At 43.8% G+C, this 21,146-nt stretch overlaps 1 protein-coding gene across 1 annotated transcript; it reads right to left on the bottom strand.

Annotated features, from left to right (window-relative positions):
* Positions 1-268: 268 nt before the first annotated feature.
* On the bottom strand, positions 269-2,307 carry LOC123397599 (probable L-gulonolactone oxidase 1). Its single transcript, XM_045092135.1, has one exon. It carries the CDS (start codon positions 2,267-2,269, stop codon positions 512-514), a length of 1,758 nt encoding a protein of 585 aa, XP_044948070.1. The 5' UTR covers positions 2,270-2,307; the 3' UTR covers positions 269-511.
* Between the last annotated feature and the right edge of the window lie 18,839 nt (positions 2,308-21,146).

Here is a 21,146-nt window from a genome sequence, read left to right as displayed (position 1 = left end):
ACATTTGTTTTTTACCTCTAAATTCTCAATCCCCAGACCTCCTTGGTCCTTGGACCAACTAATAATGTCCCATTTAGCTAGTATGTATTTCTTTCTATCTTCATCACTCTGTCAAAAGAAACGGGATCGATAGAAAACCAACCTTTTGCGTACCCCTACCGGTACCTTAAAAAAGGACAAGAGGAACATTGGCATACTTGTAAGAACCGAGTTAATCAGAATTAATCGTCCTCTGTATGACAATAGCTTACTCTTAGAGCAGCTTAGCTTTTTCTCAAAGCGTTCCCCCATGCAATTCCATTCTCTATTGGAAATCTTTCGATGAACTAAAACATCATTATTGAATAGATTGATAGTTGGCCATAGTGGCAACGGCAAGATGGTTCAACATATTTTACGTAATTCACTTATCCTCGTACATGCTAAGGAAAAGTAAATCAATATTTTCAGGTCGGACAAGCAACCGGAAAGGAGCGTAGTGCAATGCACGGCTCTACCAAATTTTACATCCTTAATAATCCTTGAAGAACGAGCAGACTCGAGCCTCCTTATACACCTTCCCTGGCCTGCAGAAGTAGCCTTGCTCCGGAGCACAGTGCGAGTTGTTGGAGCAGACGCAAAGTCCTTCAATGGCGCAACGCTTTTTAATGATGCTGGGACTCCCATTGATACCGAGAACCTGGTCAGTCCACTCGTTGGAGAAGAGCCCCTCGGGGTCGTACCTATGTTTCACCCTAAGAAACTCATGGACTTTTGGGTACTTTGCGATGGCACCATCGAAGGCGAAATTGCGGCTCTTGCCCCAGTGTGGGACGCCCCCATACTTGCGCAACGCCATCTGCTCAATCTCGTCCACCACGTCGGCGTGCGCACGCGGCATGCCTTCGGTGTGGCTCCGGTAGTAGATGATGTCGACGCCGATCGAGTCCTCCGGCTTGCCAAGATAAGCGGACGACGCCTTCAAGTATCGTAGGAGCACACCTATCCTGGCGTCGACAGCAGAACAAAACAGGTCCGGCTTGAGGTCCCGGAGACGTTTCATGTCGGCGACGAATGCCGGTGCCCTGGACAGCGGGATGCTGAAGCCGGAGTTGTCGAAGAAGGAGCCTCGGATGCGCGGGTCCCAGGCGCAGGAAGTGAGGAGGCCATCCTCTGGGCTATTGAGGCACGTGCCGGACGCCTGGATGCGGTGCTGGTACCCCACCACCGGGTATCCCGTGAAGGAGACGCCGTCGTTGGTGAATACATTCAGCCGCTCCGTCGCAGCCTGCTGCTGCTGCGCCGCCTCGCACCGGGCGGTGTCAGTGCCATTCTCCTGCAGCCGCTCTTCGGCGGCTCTTGCATCGATGAGTTCGCGGGTGGGGCTGATGCGAAAAAGGGGCAAGTCGTAGAGGCCATTGCCCGGGGTCGAGACGTCGACGCGGTCGTCCTGGCGGTAGATCACCTTGCCCTGGTGCGGCAGCCACGTCATGTCGCCGTACTCATGAAGATGCCCCCACCGGACCACCTGCTCTTGGAAGTCGGAGTCGTCGCGCTTCACGAGCGTCACCGACCGCTTGAACAACGGCTGCATGGTCAGAGTGACATGAGAGATGACGCCGAGAACCCCAAGGGAGACCTTCGCGGCGTCAAGGTCCGGGTGGTCTGCCCCGAGCTCCCTCACTACGGCGAACCCCTGGCTGGCCGGCGCCGGAGTCACGATCCTCAGCCCGACCACGTACTCGTGCGCGCCGCCTCCCTTTCCCCACAGCGAGCTCCCGTGCGCCCCCGTGCTCAAGAGCCCCCCGATGGTCAGGCCGTGCCAGTACGGCGAGTGCGGCAGGGACAGCCCCGCAGCGGCGGCGGCTTCGACCAGGTCCCGGAGGAGCATGCCGCTCTCCACCGTCATGAGCCGCTTCGCGGCGTCGATGCACACCGTACGGTTGAGCCGCGCCGTGCTTATGATGGTGCCGTCGTCGCCGCCGGGGCACGCCAGCTTGGGAATGCTGTGGGAGTGCTTGGTGGCCACCCTCACCTTCTGTTTTGTGGACGCCACGGCTGCCACGGCCGCGACGAGCTCCTGCTCGGTCCGCGGGTAGGTGACCTTGGCCGCGCGGCAGATGGTGCGGTCCGTGAAGGAGCCGTACGTGTTGGTGATCGTGCAGTTGGACGTGCCATGCGTGCACATCACCGGGTCAGGCGGAGGGCTGCAGCCGGCGAGCTGCAGGAGGACTCCTAGTGAGAGAACCACCAGCAGGCTTTCCATTGCTGTTTTTTGGCCTCGTGACATCGATTTTTCTCTTGACTGGATGCCTGTACTACAGCCTGGGGTTGTGGCCAATAGAGGCAAGCTAGGCCTTAAATAGAGACAAGCTAGGTCAAGGTCTCGCGGCATGGTGCATGCATGCATAAACTTGAGCAATTACATTAAGGAACAAGGCTGTAAAAAATAGAATAATATATATTTGTTGAGTTGAATGAGAGAGAAGAGGAGAGAGATGAGAAACAGACTCTTCGTGAAGAGCCACCTCTAGCACGTGCTCCTATGTGCTTTGTGAGAATTAAAGGTGGGTCATATATCTTATAGTCTATCTTATAGTCTATCTTATAGCTACCTTATACAATAGTTAGTTATAAAAGAGTACTACTTTTATCATATATGACCCACCTTTCATTCTCACAAAGCACCTAGGAGCACGTGCTAGAGCTGGCTCTTCACGAAGAGTCCGCTTCTTTCTTTCTCCTCTTTTCTCTCAGTCAACTCAGCAAAAATATAGTATTTTAATTCTTACAGCCTGCTGACTGTACCTTATTGTACTTGTTCTTATGTTACTCTTAGTATTAGTAACTACCTAAGTTACTCAATTTCTCCCTTTTCTCATTAATTAGTTTCCACATCATTTCTTAGTTAGGTGACATCTATGTTACTACCTATGTTATTCTCATTGTGGGTAATCTAACTTCGATCCTAGTCACTATAGAGTTTAACTTGGCCAATCGAGCGTCTTTCCCTTATATAAGAGCATCTCCAGCCGCACATAGCAAATATGATTCCCTAAACATACATGGATGCCCCGGTCAGTGACCGAGTCTGTCCTTTATATGTTCATTTGGGCAGTTATATTTCTCGTTTTCTTTCTCGAATGTCTGGTCACTTGTACGTGATTGATGAAGAGGAAGAGAAAGAAAGAAAAAAATTGAATAAAGAAAAAGAAAAAGATGGTCCGGGGTGGGGTCACGTCCTACGTAGAGGACTGACCGGGCGCGCTCGGACGCGTCTGCAAGCCTTCATATCCTTCCTATATTTGAGATGTATATGAGGGTTCGCGGGCAGCTCGGACGTATAGGCAGTGGCGGTTTCAGACCCCATGTAGGTAGGACCTTCGCTTGAGGCGTGCTAGGGAAATCCTTCGTTCACTGTAGAATAAAGTACACTATACATCACTGTAGCATACTATAGATGCAAGTTGCCTAAGACATTGTGTGATGGTAGGTCCGCTACTGTGTATAGGGATGGCCACGTCCGGTTGGATCTTTTTTTTCCTTCTTCCTCCTGTGCGGTCATTGTTCGAATGCATCCGTAAACATGAGGGATTATTTCAGATGTCCGGTTGTATATGCTCTAAACCTTGTGGGTTTTTAAACGAGTACGACTTCAATATAATTAAGTGAAGCTAGTTGTGCGCAGAGTAACGAATGAACGCAAGAAGTACCATCTTAGTAATTTACTACAGTACATATATGCATCCGAGCTAAAGGGCTTGTGTCGCTAAAAAACATGGTCAACAAGGTTAGCTGTCTTTATTGCAAAAAAAAAAAAAAGGTTAGCTGTCTTTTTCTGGGTGGTTGCAGGTCAAGGCTTCGAACTTAAAAGGAACAAGACGTTTTAGTCAACTCTGTGTTAGCGTAATTGTGTGGTTTTTCATTCATCTAGCTGGGAAAATATATACTTCCTCCGTTCCTGAATACAAGATGTATTATTTTTCGTGTAAGTCACCATTTAAATGTTTGACCATGATTATAAAAGAAACTATAACAATATAAAGAAGGCATACATCCGGCTTCAGATTACAGGAGCCCTTAACAGTTGACACTACAACATTAAATTTACATGTATGCCCCAAAATTCCATCACCAGGATTTTCCTGAGGGCTAAAGGGCTTGTATCGCCAAAAACCTTGTCACCAAATGTTATCCTGTCTTATCTCGGTGGTTACAAGTCAAGGCCTCAAAGTCAAAGAAACAAAAAAACTCTATGATGGCATAATTGTGTGTTTTTTCATCCATCTGGCTAAAAGTTTGTTTTTTAGAAAGAAGGCATCTAGCCAACTTTAAATAAACAGATCCCTGAACAGTTGTCATTACAATATCAAAACTACATGTGTGTCACATACTTTTGTTCGTTAGCCGGATTTTCCTCAAGGCTAAAGGGCTTGTATCACTAAGAACTTCATAAACAACTTTATCATCTAAGTTGGCTATCTTTTATGGGTAGTTGCAAGACAATGCTTCAAAATAAAAAAAAAGGTCTAATCGGATATGTGTTAGCGTGATTGTGTGGTTCCCACCTATCTATCCGGAAAAATATATATAAAAGAGGCAGCCATCCGGCTCTAGATTACTGAGCCCTTAACAGTTGACATTACAACATGAAAATTACACGTATCCCACAAGATTCCATCACCAGGATTTTTCTAAGGGCTAAAGGGCTTGTATCGCCAAAAACTTCGCCACCAATGCTATATTGTCTTTTCTGGGTGGTTGCAAGTCAAGGCCTCTCGAAGTCGAAGAAAAAAAATCCTATGCGCGGGTTAGGGCACATCATAAATCTTGTAACTAGGACCAAAGTTTTCTTCAAAAAGGTGGTTTTCGTTTGATGTATGCATTCCTTTTATAGGGCCTTGTTGAATAATGTGATGAAGATGGTTGTTTGCATTGCTCAAGGCTTGGGTAATCCTCCTTTTGGAGAAAAAAATGTGTGGGTTTTCTTCCATCTGACTGAAAGTTTTTTTTTGAAAGAAGGCATCTACCGAGCTTTAAAATAAGAAATCCCTTAACAATTGACATTAAAATATCAAAATTACATGTATGTCACATAATTTCATTAGCCCGATTTTTCCTAAAGGCCAAAGGGCTTGTATCACTAAGAACTTCATCAACAACCTTACCCTCTAGGTTGGCTATCTTTTATGGGTGGTTGCAGGTCAATGCTTCGAAATCAAAAAATAAAAGGTCCAGTCAACTATGTGTTAGCGTGATTGTGTGGTTCCAACCAATTTAGGTAAAAGTTTTTTTGTCAGAAAGAAGGCATACATCTGGCCTTTAAACAAAAGGTCCACTTAACGTTTGATATTACAATATCAATATTTCATGCATGTCACAAAGTTTCATTGGCAGGGTTTTCCTAAGGGCGGCTAAAGGACCCGTGTCATCAAAGCTTCGTGAACAATGCCATCCTCTAGATTGGGTGTCTTTTCTAGGTGGTTACAAGTCAAGGCTTAGAAATGAAAGAAACAAAAATGTCGAGTCAAATCTATATTAGCAGAATTGTACGATTTTCCATCCATCTTGCTGAAAGTCTTTTTTAGAAAGAATACATCAACCCGACTTTAAATGAATGGAGTCATTAACCATGACATTTCAACATCGAAATTGCATATATGACACAAAAATACCTGAGCAAGATTTTCTTAAGGGCTTAAGGCTTGTAATTGTATAGAAACTTCATCTACAACATTATCGTGTAGGTTGGCTATCTTATTTGGGTGGTTGCAAGTCAAGGCCTCGACGTTAAAGAAATGGAACATGTAACCAAATATGTGTTAGCGTAATTGTGGGACAGTCGCCAGGCTTCAAATTAATGAAGCCCTTAAAAGTTGACATTACAACAAATCAGAAAGAAAAGAAAGCTGCGAGATACGAAGGCGCTAACGAAGCATCAACAAAGATGCCGATTACAACATGCATAATATAGTCTCAAAATACATGCATCATGAACTATAGTTTCATATTTTATTCAATTCATAGCTTCATTGTTTATATTCTTTTCTACTCCTTCCGTTCCTAAATATAAGTCTTTTTAGAGATTTCACTAGAGAACTACATACAAATGTATATAGATATATTTTAAAGTATAGATTCATTCATTTTGTTTCGTATGTAGTCACTTAATGAAATCTCTTAAAAGACTTATATTTAGAAACGGAGGGAATATAAACTTGGTCAAACATAGAGATGTTGGACATTTGAGAAACTTTATACACCAAATATTTTGGATAGAGGAAATACTACCTAATTAAATTTAAAAAGGATGGCTAGCACGCATGCAAAAAAGGATGACTAACATGAGAACTTATAGCCTTAGTCCTTATCCAATAAGGTGGCGTTCTGAAGGTCAGTTTGACCTCTTCTAGTTTTGGTGATTGACATGGTTCGCGCCTTGGCTTGATTTGTACCTGAGTTAACGGTTAATCCGACTTGATGGATATCACCACTTTTAATATGACTCACCAAACTCATTCTGGTCTTGCAGTGTTGGTCTCTATGTTTCATACGACCTCACAAACACGTTTTTTCCTAGTCTTCGACGCACTTCATAGAATAACTTTGGAGAACTTCCTTAGAAACAATGGTGATGTGTATATTAGAGAAACCAAATGTACACGTGATTCATATGTCACAGTTTAGGCATACAAAGGCCCTTGTTCTCACCATCTATCTGATATGATGTGTAATCGAACTATTTGTGGCAGCAATTCTGTGTTTCGTATGTGCCACCTTATCACCCAGAACGCCGCGTTTATTACTCTCCATTCCTCTGGGCCTGCTAGGCGTGTGTGACTCAGGGTGGGACTCATGACAACAAAAAGGATATGAGCTGAAAATGTTAACAGTAGCAAACAGCATCGTCTGATCTCAAGTGAATTCCAAGTCCATTTGCAAACTGTTGTATGCTCGCCTGCCCGGCAGCAACTAACTTGTTGGGTACTGCCGTGTGGAAACCTTCCCGTGAGACATACAATAACAACCAAATATTCGTTGGTTGTAAATAACATCTTATATTATGAAATGGAGGGAGTGCAACCTTTCTTATTTGCATAATGAAGGTGTTGGAACTAATCTTGTTATTAGTACTAGGTTTAGTTATTTGTTTTTGTTGAGCCATGCATGCCGTCGTGTCCAGCTACTAGACTGCGGGTGTGTACTCACGTGAAGATGAGTTAATGTGTGTACACACAAGTTAGTAGTGGGATTAGGTGAGTTAGTTAGTAGCAGCAAGAGAATAGGTCTAAGTGCATGCGTGAGTGGATTTATGACTCAACTGGTGTGCATTGCATGTTGGACGAGTCCCATGCGTCTCGAGAGATTCCAGGAGATGGATTAGTTGGGTTAGTTGCCGTGCATGGCAGCTCAGTTGTGTGCGTGAGGTTAGCCTTTTATGTATAAGTATTGCTTGAGTTAATGAGAAAAACAGGTCGTGAGGGCTGGGAAAAACACAATGTAGTCTCTTATTCTACCAAGGAGAAGTGTGCCTCTCGTGCAAAGCAATGGCTGGTCTTCTCCTTGGTTGTGTGCGTGTGTGTAGAGTTTCTTACATGTGTGTGTGTTATGTTCTTGAGAAAACCTTGAGAGGAGAGGTTGCGAGGAACACGAAGCGGCGCTGCAACGAGGGCGGCGCCAACATTTGGTATTCAGAGCCTTGTCGATCCGAAGCGGTGGCGGTGCGACAGACTCCATGTGAGGAGGCCGTTGGCGGCGCAAGTTGGACGCCGTTGGCGGCGTGATGCTGCTAGCGGCTGGTGCGTGTCTTCATCATCGTCGAGCTGCGTCACGAGTGGTGGAGAAAGGTATGTTGTCCGGTAAGTTGAGTCGCCGGCGGCAAGAAGGTGATGGCCATGGAGTGGAGGCCATTGCCTTAAGGAGTTCCATGTCCGAGTCGGCGATAAGGTGTGTCATCATCGGTAACATGGAGGCAAGTCACCGGCGAGTTGCGGCACCGGTGACGAACATGGAGGCGGGTCACCGGCGAGTTGCGGCACCGGTGACGAACATGGAGGCGAGTCACCGACGAGTTGCGGAAGCGGTGGCACACATGCGGCAACGAGCGTGCAATGGCGGCACACTCATGGTGAAGGCATAAAAGGTGTGGCTCTCATCGAAGCAAGCGGCAACGACGACAATCGGCGTGACAAGATGGCATTGGCGGCCGTCTCCGTGTTGCACCAGCGACATCGACAACCACGGGCTTCAAGAGAGAACTAAGTTAACAAGGTTAAGAAGGTGAATGTTGGAACTAATCTTGTTATTAGTACTAGGTTTGGTTATTTGCTTTTGTTGAGCCATGCATGCCGTCGTGTCCAGCTATTAGACTGCGGGTGTGTACTCACGTGAAGATGAGTTAATGTGTATACACGCAAGTTAGTGTAGTGGGATTAGATGAGTTAGTTAGTAGCAGCAAGAGAATAGGTCTAAGTGCATGCGTGAGTGGATTTATGACTCAACTGGTGTGCCTTGCATGTTGGACGAGTCCCATGTGTCTCGAGAGATTCCAGGAGATGGATTAGTTGGGTTAGTGGCCGTGCATGGCAGCTGAGTTGTGTGCGTGAGGTTAGCCTTCTATGTATAAGTATTGCTTGAGTTAATGAGAAAAGGAGGCCGTGAGGGCCGGGAAAAATACAATGTAGTCAGGGCCGGCCCACAAGGCGGGGCAACGGGGCGACCGCCCCGGCCCTGTGGGAGGTAGGGCCCGGCCCAGGTATTACTATAGTCCATCACATAGGTAAACTACATCGATCTCCCAGGCATGCGATCTCCTCCAGTCTCGGCTCCGCTCCAGTCTCCTCGCCTCCTTCCCCAATTTCTCCAATCCGAGAGAAAAGCGTCGCCGCTCTCGTGCACTTCCTCGAGGCGCTGTTCCCGTACATCCATTAATGGAGATCAACGATGCTATTTGCTTCCCCAATCATCTCTCTTTCCATCCTCAATGTTCCCCATCAAGTAGACGTTGGGGCCTTGGAGGAATCACCGCATCAGAGATGGTACGTCTCACTCCTCCCCCTAATTGATTAATTAGTACTCTTTTGATTCGCTGTTAAATAGCCCGGCTCCCCGGCTCCAATTCTTCTCTTCCTAGTTCTTACTCTTCTGTTTGCTTGTTTTTCAAAGTCTTCAAAGCTCCACAAGCAGCGAAGCAGAATTGAGGGGATCTGGTTGTGCCACTTGGGAACGAGGAAGCAAAGATGTCCGTTTTCTGTTTGCAGACCCTGATCACAAGGGATGAGAAGGGGGCGACGGGGAATGAGTGTGCAGCCTTGCAGATCTGGGAAGCTACACCAACAATTCGACGGCAGATCAAGCCCTATGCCCATATTCAGGTGCTCCCGTTCTTTGTATTGACTGCTTTTCTACAGTTGTTTGGTGACATGTCTTCTAAAAAAAGTTTATTAGGAGATTCCTAATGCAAAATCAGTAACTGTAGTTACTGATTACTCAATTGTCTGTTTGGTGACTGATCCCAAACAATTCGATCAGTGACTTCATGAGTAATCAGTAATGCAAAATCTGTTTGGTGACTGTTTTTCTGGGATTCTGCCTGTTCATCTCTTTATTTACTGTACCAGTCACTGTAGCATCAGCTGAACGTAGTTTCTCAAAGTTAAAGCTGTTGAAAAACTATTTGAAATCATCAATGTCATACGAAAGTTTGAATGGACTTGCTACTTTATGCATTGAGAAAGACAAGTTGGATGAAATAAATATTGATGTGGTTATTGATGAATTTGCTTCTAGAAGTGTTAGGAGAAACAATAAGATATGATCATCAATTCATCATATTCAGGAAGCTTTGAGATGTTTTCATCGGGTGAAGACATCAAGTGAGGAATCTTTGGAGAGAATATAAACTAATGTAAGTTCTCGTGCATTAACATTATATCTCATGGTAACACATGCCTCAAGCTGCTATCAGCTTTGACAAGGTTTTCTGTTTTGTAGGTGAGATGGTCTTTTTGTGCCACTTAGAATAGCGGTCTTTTGTAGAAGTAGAACTATATATAATGTTTCCATACAACGATGATGTAGTTCTATTGACCATTACGAATAAATAATTTGTGGCTTGTATTTTTTTGTGACCATCAATCTATGCTATGTACTGAATTACTTCTGAAATATAATATATTTGGTTTTTTTTGTCCATAAGGGCCCAATTTTGTTGTCTCGTCCCAGGGCCTCAAATATGTATGGACCGGCCCTGAATGTAGTCTCTTGTTCCACCAAGGAGAAGTGTGCCTCTTGTGCAAAGCAATGGCTGGTCTTCTCCTTGGTTGTGTGCGTGTGTGTAGAGTTTCTCACATGTATGTGTGTTATGTTCTTGAGGAAACCTTGAGAGGGAAGGTTGCGAGGAACACGAAGCAGCGCTGCAATGAAGGCGGCGCCAACACGAGGGAGTACAACCTACGAAACAACAATTCGATGCATATGCGGATAAATACGGGTATATACTATCCGGCTCTAATGAACGCAATGTCCGTATCCTCGCTCCCCACTTTTTCCTGATTTGCCAAATATTGCCATAAATTTCTGATTGACCGCACTAATTTCGATCAGCTCAAGTGACAACTGTGAAATATGTTGCACCTCCTTCCCCACTGCTTCCCAATCCCATCATATGCTCATTTCAGGTTTAGATTTTGTGATGATAAAGGTTTTTCCGAGTTCTGCCAATGGGCGTTGTCGCTATATACTCTATAGAAAGAACGGCCAACCTGAATCACGAACGTACCTAGCAGTGAAGCATCAGACTACAGATTTTTGCTATGTATCAGACTAGTCCCTGGTCATTCGAAAGGAAGCATGCAAATCGTTGGATCCACCAGCAAACTCCCCTGTCCGAGTCAATTTGCATGCAGATTTGGGATTATTAGGATTAATATCTTTCCTGACAATTTCTTCCAGAAATCAAGGCATCGTTGCCTCCTAAAATGAGGACCTTGCTTCCTCATTTTGTTTGTTTCCAATCACGAGAACCATTGCTTCCTAAAAATTGCTTCCAAATAGGATCATTGGTTCCTAAAAAATTATTTGGTTTGAAGTTTTCAATCATAAGGATTATTTTTGTTTGTTTCCTATATACCCCATGTTGTTTTTTTCCATTTTTAATTATGCCCCTAATTACGCCTCGCTAATTTCTCCGTTGACCTGCTTCCCTGATGTGCATGCTTCTAGTAAGTGCTTCCGTTAATTACTCCATATGCTTTTTACACATCTCCAAACTACTCCAGGAAATTGATGCATGATGTTGCATACAGTTCATTTCCATTTGAACGAATGTATGCTTCCTTTCACTGCATATTTTGTTTCAATAGTGGACGATCTTGCTTCGGTTTGAAATAGATTTGTGTTCACATAACAGGATATTTTCCGTAATGACATCTGTTCTCACGTAACTTATTAGAATTGCACTTCTTTCAAGCACGTTAATTTTTTGTTTCCATTGACTACAAAATTGCTTCCAATCAAATAGTAATTTGCTTCCATCTAAGAAGAAAAATCATTTTGGTAAACATCACTCTTTTGTTTGCATCGTTAGAGAGTTATTGTCGACCAAACATTAGTTTGTTTCCATCAAAAGAGGAAAACAGTTGCACTATCACAACAATACAAAGTTCAAACGAACTAGACGTTTGATTTCGTGGAAAAAATATATATGCTTCATAGTTCCAGCAAACAAACAATTTGAATTGAACACATGCTCAAACAAACTGAGCTATCTTGGCGTAGGAGCATGCATCACTCGTCTATGTTCGTCTATGTTCTTCAAACTGCAGTAAATGTTTCTTCCAACGAGGTTGTGCTTCCAATGATATATCCAAACCACATGTGAATTAGTTGAAGAAAAAATCTGTTCAACAGAAGCAATAAAAGATTTAAATCACATGTGAATTGGAACCAAGATTACAACAAAAGCAATAAACGATATATCCAAATCACATGTGAATTGGAAGCAAGATTACAAGAGAAGCAACACTATAGATAACTAGTTGTTAAAATCAGGGGCGAACGGTGCCCTGCAATACCTATGATTTCGAGATGGAGCTCTCCGAATAGGGACAAAGCGTTGGACCTTCTGCAAGTTCTCCGGCTGGTACATCGGATGGCAAAGTGGCGATTCAGTCGATGGGTAACAATGGCGAAGCCCGAACCGCTGTTGAGGATGGGGCCTCGACCACCTAATGTCGCGGCACCACACGTCTGATGTCACCACGGGTGCACCATCGGAGAAGATGTGGCGGGGAAGAGCAGGGGAAGAGAACTGGCCGATGAGGTCGCCGTGCTACTCGATGACGAAGGGAGATAGAGGCGGGTGCATGCGAGGCGTTGGTAGAAGGGGATCTGGGCCATGGGCGCCCGAGCGTGCGACGTGGAACTGCTCTGGCGAGCGAGAGCCGGCGGCGGAGTCGCGATGCGGCGGCGGCGGCGGACCAGCGGATCTGGCGAGCGAGAGCTGGCGGTGTGGCGAACGATCTGGAAAGCGCTCGGGCGTTGCGGGCGATAATGGACGAAGCAGAGTTGGGGCCCGACTAATAAATGCGAGGGGATTACGCGCGGATTTGACGTTCGGTTTTTTTTAACCCATACGAAATCTGGAGCGCCAATTGTGTAATGAATCAACGTGCTGCGACGGGTGTGACGCTGAAATCTCTTCAGACTAGAGATCATAAGCGTTTCCCTTTCTTTTTGCTCTCATTATGGCAGAACCACCTACATGTTTGCACGCACATGTCCCCTCTTGCGGAAATATATTTCTTTTCTTGATAGAACTCATGGCAACAGATTTAAATTGGTCTTCATGCAGCATGAGGCCACGCTTGGATCAGTTTAATTTATATTACTGGCCACTGAGCAAATTGGACCCAGGCATGCAACTTCCACAAGCGTATTTAAAAGGAAAACGGTGATCCAAACAGTGCCTGAATTACCTTCTGTCTGCAATTCGTTGCGTACATGATCAGAATTCAGAAGACACGATGGCCCCACACATTGCTCGAGTTTCTACCTAGTTCAGCCTTCACAGGGTAAGAGATCCGCATGCTCAGGCATCTCTAGCCGATCCTCAAAAAACAAAGAAATATACGGCTAAGTAAATCTTAGCGAAGTATTTTTACTTTAATCAGTTTTAGTCGTTTCTAGCCAATTCGTTAAATTTAACGGAGTAAAGTAAAACTTATAATTGGCTTACATATTTCATCGGACACTTTAATTTGCATGTCCGCTACGGCGGCAGCGGGACTACTAGAAAAGAGGGCTTTGGTCCAAGGTCTGAAATCCCATTAGTCCCGGTTCACTCACGAACTGGGACCTATGGGGGCAACGGTCCCGGTTCGTGAGGTCAGGGCGTCGGCCGGGCCTCATGGGCCATTGGTTCCGGTTCATATCACCCCTTTGGTCTCGATTTCAGACACGAACTGGGACGAATAGGCCTCGCTAGTGGTGGCAACCGTTTGTATCCCCTTTTAGTCCCGGTTGATGGCTCAACCCGAGAATAAAGGTCCAAAAGGTTCGCCTCCCGCATTGTTTCGAGCGATGAAAAGTACAAACCGAAGCAGAGTTTCGTCATTTCTTTGTTTCGTCTCCTCTCTCGCTCTCCTCTCTTCTTCCCCTCTCTTCTTCCCTTCTTTTCTTCCCTTCTTTTCTTCCACCATGCCAACCACTCGCTACGGACAGGTGCTCGCACATGGCACGATCGAACTCAATGTCGTGTACACGAACGACAACGCCATGGTGTCGGGTTTTCTTTCCTATTTCGAGGAAGGGCTTCAAGAGACGGAGGAGAATGAAAATTTCATGGGGTTTGATCTAGAGTACATGGCCAATCAACAAGGTGTTGTCGTCATCCAACTATGTTTAAAGAGAAATGTCATGGTCTTCCAATGGGCAAGGTAAGTTTTGAGGCTTTTTTTGATCCAAGGTTATGAAAATTGTGTTGGAAATATGCCCTAGAGGCAATAATAAAATGGTTATTATCATATTTCCTTGTTCATGATAATCGTCTATTGTTCATGCTATAATTGTATTAACAGGAAACAGTAATACATGTGTGAATAAATAGATCACAGTGTGTCCCTAGCAAGGCTCTAGTTGGCTAGCTCGTTGATCAATAGATGATCATGGTTTCCTGATCATGGGCATTAGATGTCATTGATAACGGGATCACATCATTGGGAGAATAATGTGATGGACAAGACCCAATCCTAAGCATAGCACTAGATCGTATTGTTCGTATGCTAAAGCTTTTTCTAATGTCAAGTGTCTTTTCCTTCGACCGTGAGATTGTGCAACTTCCGGATACCGTAGGAGTGCTTTGGGTGTATCAAACGTCACAACGTAACTGGGTGACTATAAAGGTGCACTACAGGTACCTCTGAAAGTGTCTGTTGGGTTTGTACGAATCGAGATCGGGATTTGTCACTCCGCGTGGCGGAGAGGTATCTCTGGGCCCACTCGGTAGAACATTATCATGAGCTCAATGTAACTAAGGAGTTAGTCACACGATGACGTGCTACGGAACGAGTAAGGAGACTTACCGGTAACGAGATTGAACAAGGTATAGGTATACCGACGATCGGATCTCGGGCAAGTTCTATACCGACAGACAGAGGGAATTGTATTCGGGATTGATTGAATCCTTGACATCGTGATTCATCCGATGAGATCACCGTGGAGCAAGTGAGAGCCACCATGGGTATCCAGACCCCGTTGATGGTTATTGGCCGGAGAGGTGTCTCGGTCATGTCTGCCTGTCTCCCGAACCCGTAGGGTCTACACACTTAAGGTTCGATGACGCTAGGGTTATAGGGAATTGTTATACAATGTTACCAAAAGTTGTTCGGAGTCCCGGATGAGATCCCAGACGTCACGAGGAGCTTCGGAATGGTCCGGAGGTAAAGATTGATATATAGGATGGATGGTTTTGGACACCGGAAATGTTTCGGGCGTCACGGGTAATGTATCGGGACCACCGGGACCACGGGAAATGGTCCCGGGGGTCCACCGGGAGGGGCCACCAGCCCCAACAGGTAGCATGGGCCAAAAGAGGGAGGGAAACCAGCCCAAAGTGGGCTGGTGCGCCTCCCACAAGGAGGCCCAAGGCGCAGGAGGTGGAGAGGGGGGAAACCGTAGGCGCTGGTGGGCCTAAGGCCCACCTAGGGGTGCGCCACCCCCTCCCCGTGCCCTGGCCGCCACACCTCCCATCTGGGGGGGGGGCTGCTGCACCACCTAGGGTGGGAACCCTAGGGGTGGCACCCCCTTCCCCTCCTCCTATATATAGTGGGGGATTTGGGGCTGTTTTGCACACAATTTTCCATCTCCCTCGGCGCAGCCCTACCCCCTTCTTCCTCCTCTCCCACAGTGCTTGGCGAAGCCCTGCCGGGAGACCTCGTCTCTCCATCGACACCACACCGTCGTGCTGCCGGAGATCTTCCCCAACCTCTCCCTCCTCCTTGCTGGATCAAAATGTGGGAGACGTCACTGGGTTGCACGTGTGTTGAACGCGGAGGTGCCGTGGTTCGGCACTAGATCGGAATCACACCGCGATCTGAATCGCCGCGAGTACGACTCCATCAACCGCGTTCTAGCAACGCTTCCGCTTAGCGATCTTCAAAGGTATGAAGATGCACTCACCCCTCTCTCATTGCTGGTCTCTCCTAAAGATCAATTTCTATTTAGTTGTAGTTAAACAATTTTCCTTGTTGCATATTGGCAAAACCATGGGAGAACATATATATATATATATATGTCATAGATAATTTAGGGTTTCTTCATTAATTCATAGGACATGACAATTGCATAGGATAGCAATATTTTCCATTTGAATCGTAAAGATCAATTTCTCTTAAGTTGTAGTGAAACAATTTTATTTGTTGCATATTGGCAAAACCGTGGGAGAACATATATATACGTCATAGTTGATTTAGGTTTTCTTGATCAATTCATACGATATGAAAATTGCATAGGATAGCAGTATGTTCCATTTGAATTCTAAAGATCAATTTCTCTTTAGTTCTAGTGAAACAATTTTCCTTGTTGCAGCAATATGTAACATTTGTTCCATTTTAATTTGTTGTTGCTGTAGTAGTGACAAGCATTGTACAGAACTCATGGACTTCCTTCACAGCGGCATACATTTTGCTAGTGTTGATATAAGGAACGACAAGCTCAAGATGAGGCACAGCTTCGGTATTGAGATACCAGCTGACTGCCACATTGTTATCCAAAACAAATTGAGGCTTGAACTTGAGAGGACTTCGATGACTCATATGGCAGTTGCCTTGATCGACGAGGAGTACGCTGATATGAAGACTAAATTCCCAAAGTATCAGCATAAAAAGTGGGATAGGACCCCACTTGACGGTATCAACATTGAGTATGCACCAAACGATGCATACGTTTCATACGAGTTGTACTGCAAGATTCGAATCATGAACTATGGCCAGCGTCACCTCGCACCAGCACCAGCGCCACCAGTTTGGGGACTTTCTGATTCAGACGAGTAGTGTTCACAACAGCGAACACTTGTATATATATCTGTGCTAGCTATTATTATGTACTGCTTGGACGAGTATTATTATGTACTGCTTGACCAATTTATGTCGAGTTTATGTTTGTGCCATTAGTTTCTAAATTTGAATGGTTTAAGCCTTTCTAACTTCATTTGCTACTTTTCTTGGTATCATGCATTTCGATCACATATATAGCATGCTTCATTTGCTGGTACAAACTAATGACCTGAAATTCAAAAGCGTTAAAAATGAACTGCATCCAATTTGTCCGTTCTGTAACAGATGAGTTTTCGTATGAACCCCTAATACTTCGAAACAGATTGTCCATTTTGTACACGAAGTGCATCCTGTTTTTTCCGTAACCCTCTCCACTTTTTAGCACATGCTATGTGGGTAAAATGATGATACCATGTCAACTTTCAACCTTTTCAGATTTCATTTGTAGTGCTTTTCAATTTGAGGGTCATTTAGCTCAAAGAATGAACTAATAGCAAAAAGAATGAACTAGATAACTTTTATGAAACTCTAATAGCAGAAAAGAATGAACTAACAATAATCAATTAAATATTCTGTTATGATCAACTAAAACAAAACTATAATATTCTTCAATGGCAAAAATAATCAACTAAAAAGCTTATATAAAACTCTAATAGCAAAAATAATCAACTAAAAAGATTTTATAAACCTCTAGTATTTTTGACACTAAAATTATATAAAATTTATGCAACTAAAATTATCAAAGTATTTTTTGTTTAAAACATTAGTAGCAAAAACCATTTTCATAAAGTATGTTTTTGTTAGAAACTTTAATAGCAAACTAAAATAACAAAATCTGTTTTTGATTAAAACACCCATTTAAAATAACCTATAAATTACCAAAATAATCCTCTCAACTTTTTAGCACATGCTATGTGGGTGAAATGATGATACCATGCCAACTTTTAACCTTTTCAGATTTCATTTGTAGTGCTTTTCAATTTCATGGTCATTTAGCTCAAATAATCAGTAAACGCATTAAAAGTATCAAATGAAGTTAGAAAGGGTTGAAAATTGATGATGTGGCTTTGAATGGTTCATTTTGAACACACAAAAAGTCTCGAGTTTAAATAAGTTGAAGAAATGAAATCCCTTTGCAACACATGAGTTTTCGTATGAAAACCTAATACTTCAAAAGAGATTGTCCGATTTGTACACGAAGTGCATCCAGTTTTTGCCGTAACCCTCTCAACTTTTGAGCACATGCTATGTGGGTGTAATGATGATACCATGCCAACTTTCAACCTTTTCAAGTTTCATTTGTAGTGCTTTTCCATTTCAATGTCATTTAGCTCAAAGAATCAGTAAATGCATGAAAAATACCAAATGAAGTCGGAAAGGATTGAAAATGGATGGTGTGGCTTTGAGTGATGCATTTTGAACACACAAAAAGTCTGGAGTTCAAATAAGTTGAAGAAATGAAATCCCATTGTACCAGATGAGTTTTCGTATGAAACCCTCATACTTTGAAAGAGATTGTCCGATTTGTACACGAAGTGCATCCAGTTTTGGCCGTAACCCTCTAACCTTTTAGCACATGCTATGTGGGTGAAATCATGATACCATGCCAACTTTCAACCTTTTCAGAGTTCATTTGTAGTGCTTTTCAATTTCAGGGTCATTTAGCTCAAAGAATAAGTAAATGAATGAAAAATACCAAATGAAGTCACAAATGGTTGAAAATTGATGATGTGGCTTTGAATGGTGCATTTTGAACACACAAAAGGTGTGTACTTCAAATAAGTTGAAGAAATGAAATCCCTTTGTAACAGATGAGTTTTCGTATGAAACCGTGATACTTCGAAAGTGATTGTCCGATTTTTACACGAACTGCATCCAGTTTTTTCCGTAACCCTCTCAACTTTTAGCACATGCTATGTGGGTGAAATCATGATACCATGCCAACTTTCAACCTTTTCAGAGTTCATTTGTAGTGCTTTTCAATTTCAGGGTCATTTAGCTGAAAGAATAAGTAAATTAATGAAAAATACCAAATGAAGTCAGAAAGGGTTGAAAATTGATGATGTGGCTTTGAATGGTGCATTTTGAACACACAAAATGTCTGTACTTCAAATAAGTTGAAGAAATGAAATCCCTTTGTAACAGATGAGTTTTCGTATGAATCCCTGATACTTGGAAAGAGATTGTCCAATTTGTACACGAAGGGCATCTAGGTTTTGCCTTAACCCTCTCAACATTTTAGAACATGCTATGTGGGTGAAATGATGATACCATGCCAACTTTCAACCTTTTCAGGTTTCATTTGTAGTGTTTTTCAATTTTAGGGTCATTTAGCTCAAAGAATGAGTAAATGCATGAAAATACCAAATGAAGTCAGAAAGGGGTGAAAATTGATGATGTGGCTTTGAATGGTGCATTTTGAACACACAAAAAGTGTGGAGTTCAAATAAGTTGAAGAAATGAAATCCCTTTGTAACACATGCGTTTTCGTATGAAACCGTCATACTTGGAAAGAAATTATCCGATTTGTACACGAAGGGCATCCAGTTTTTGTCGTAACCCTCTCAACTTTTAGCACATGCTATGTGGATGAAATGATGATACTATGCCAACGTTCAACGTTTTTAGAGTTCATTTGTAGTGCTTTTCAATTTCAGTGTCATTTAGCTCAAAGAATGAGTAATTGCATGAAAAATACCAAATGAAGTCAGAAAGGGTTGAAAATTGATGATGTATATCTTTGAATGATGCATTTTGAACATACAAAAAGTCTGGAGTTCAAATAAGTTGAAGAAATGAAATCTCTTTGTAACAAAAGAGTTTTCATATGAAACCCTGATACGTCAAAAGAGATTGTCCAATTTGTACATGAGGTGCATCCAGTTTTTTCCTTAACCCTCTCAAATTTTCCGCACATGCTATGTGGGTGAAATGATGATACCATGCCAACTTTCAACCTTTTCAGAGTTCATTTATAGTTTTTTTTTCAATTTCACGATCAATTAGCTCAAAGAATAAACTAATAGCAAAAAGAATGAAGTAAAAATAATCAACTAAAAAGAATCAACTACAACATTAACTATAAAGAATCAACTAAAAAGAATCAACTAAAATTATAAAAGTGTTTATTTGTTAAAAAGAATCAAGTAAAACATTAACTAAAAAGAATAAAAAAATATCAACTCAAAAGAATTTTCGTAAAGTTTTTTTGTTAAAATATTTAATAGAAAAGTAAAATAAAAGAGAAAAAAATGTTTAACAACAAAGAATTAAAATATAAACTAGGACTAAAAATTATTAAAGTAAAAAAATGCCACCTACTAGGCCATCACGGCGTGCATACGACAAGAAACCCTAGAAGCTAGGTGGGCGAGGATGCAGGCGAGCACAATGTCTAGTAGGACCACAGGGCAGAGAGAGTGCGTTTAGGACCGTAGGCCTGTGTTTGAGAGGAGCTCGAGAGGGTTGGCGCAGCGGGGCTTATAAACCACGTTCAGCTCCTCTCAACTAGCGAGGTGGGACTAAACATTTGGTTGCGGCATCACCCCCTTTAGTCCCGGTTTGGGGCTCCAACCGGGACTAAAGGCCGCCCTTTAGTCCCGGTTCGAGCCACTAACCGGGACTAAAGGCCTCTGCTTCCCTCCATTTGGCCTACCCAAATGAGCTTTAGTCCCGGTTAGATCCCCTAACCGGGACTAAAGGTCCACATATATAAGTTGGTCGATGGAATTTTTCCAATCACCCAGTTCCTTCTTCCTCTTCTCGCTTGACTGCACCGACGACCACCTCGACGCCGCCAGGATGCCCGACCACGCCGTCGCCGACACCCTATTGTCCCCGAGCCCGCTGACCATCGCCGACGCTGGACCTCCTCGCGCGCCCTCCTCTCCGTCGCCGAGGACGCTCCTCTTTGTCGCCGGCCTCCACAGCTAGCTCCATCCCCGGGCCCCCTGTGAGATCCTCCTGTCACCACCATCGCGCCCACACCATCGTCGACCTCGTGCCCCCGCCGTCATTGCGGGACCCCTCCCAGTGCCATCGCCTCCGTGCCCTCCCCCGGGCCTCCTCATCGTCGCCGCACCCTCCCCCTCCGGTGAGAAGTATGGCATTGGTTGTTGCTGTTGACAGATTCAGATTCGGGGTTGTACTAAGACTGTTACAGTCTAATCTACGGTTTACTGAAAATGCAATTAGTGTTCTATCTCACCATGTTTTAATTAGTGTTCAAGTCAAGAAAAGTGAAGACAATGTTGACTTTTGACTAAATGTGCTCTGTTTTTTTAGATGAGATGTATGAGATGTTTTGTGAAGATGAGATGAGATGTTTTGTGGAAATGTGAGAGAGATGAGATGAGATGAGATAATTTCTTTTAGGTTTTTTTAGATAGAGAAACAAATGTTAAAATTTGCATGTGCTCTGGCCTTTTTGTTGCATAATGAGATTAGATGAGATGAATCCCCGACGATCGTCGGAGGAGTCCTCGATGATCGCTGGTGAGGAATCTCCGATGATGGTCGGAGGAGTCCTCGACGATCGCCCGTGAGGAGTCCCTCACGATCGTCGAAGGAGTCCCCGATGGTCGTTAGAGGAGTCACAGACGATCGCCGGTGAAG

Source organism: Hordeum vulgare, chromosome 5H (assembly GCF_904849725.1).
Source record: "Hordeum vulgare subsp. vulgare chromosome 5H, MorexV3_pseudomolecules_assembly, whole genome shotgun sequence".
Lineage (NCBI taxonomy): Eukaryota > Viridiplantae > Streptophyta > Magnoliopsida > Poales > Poaceae > Hordeum > Hordeum vulgare.
Note: the sequence above shows the minus strand (reverse complement) of the source record. Positions and strands in the feature narration are given on the sequence as shown.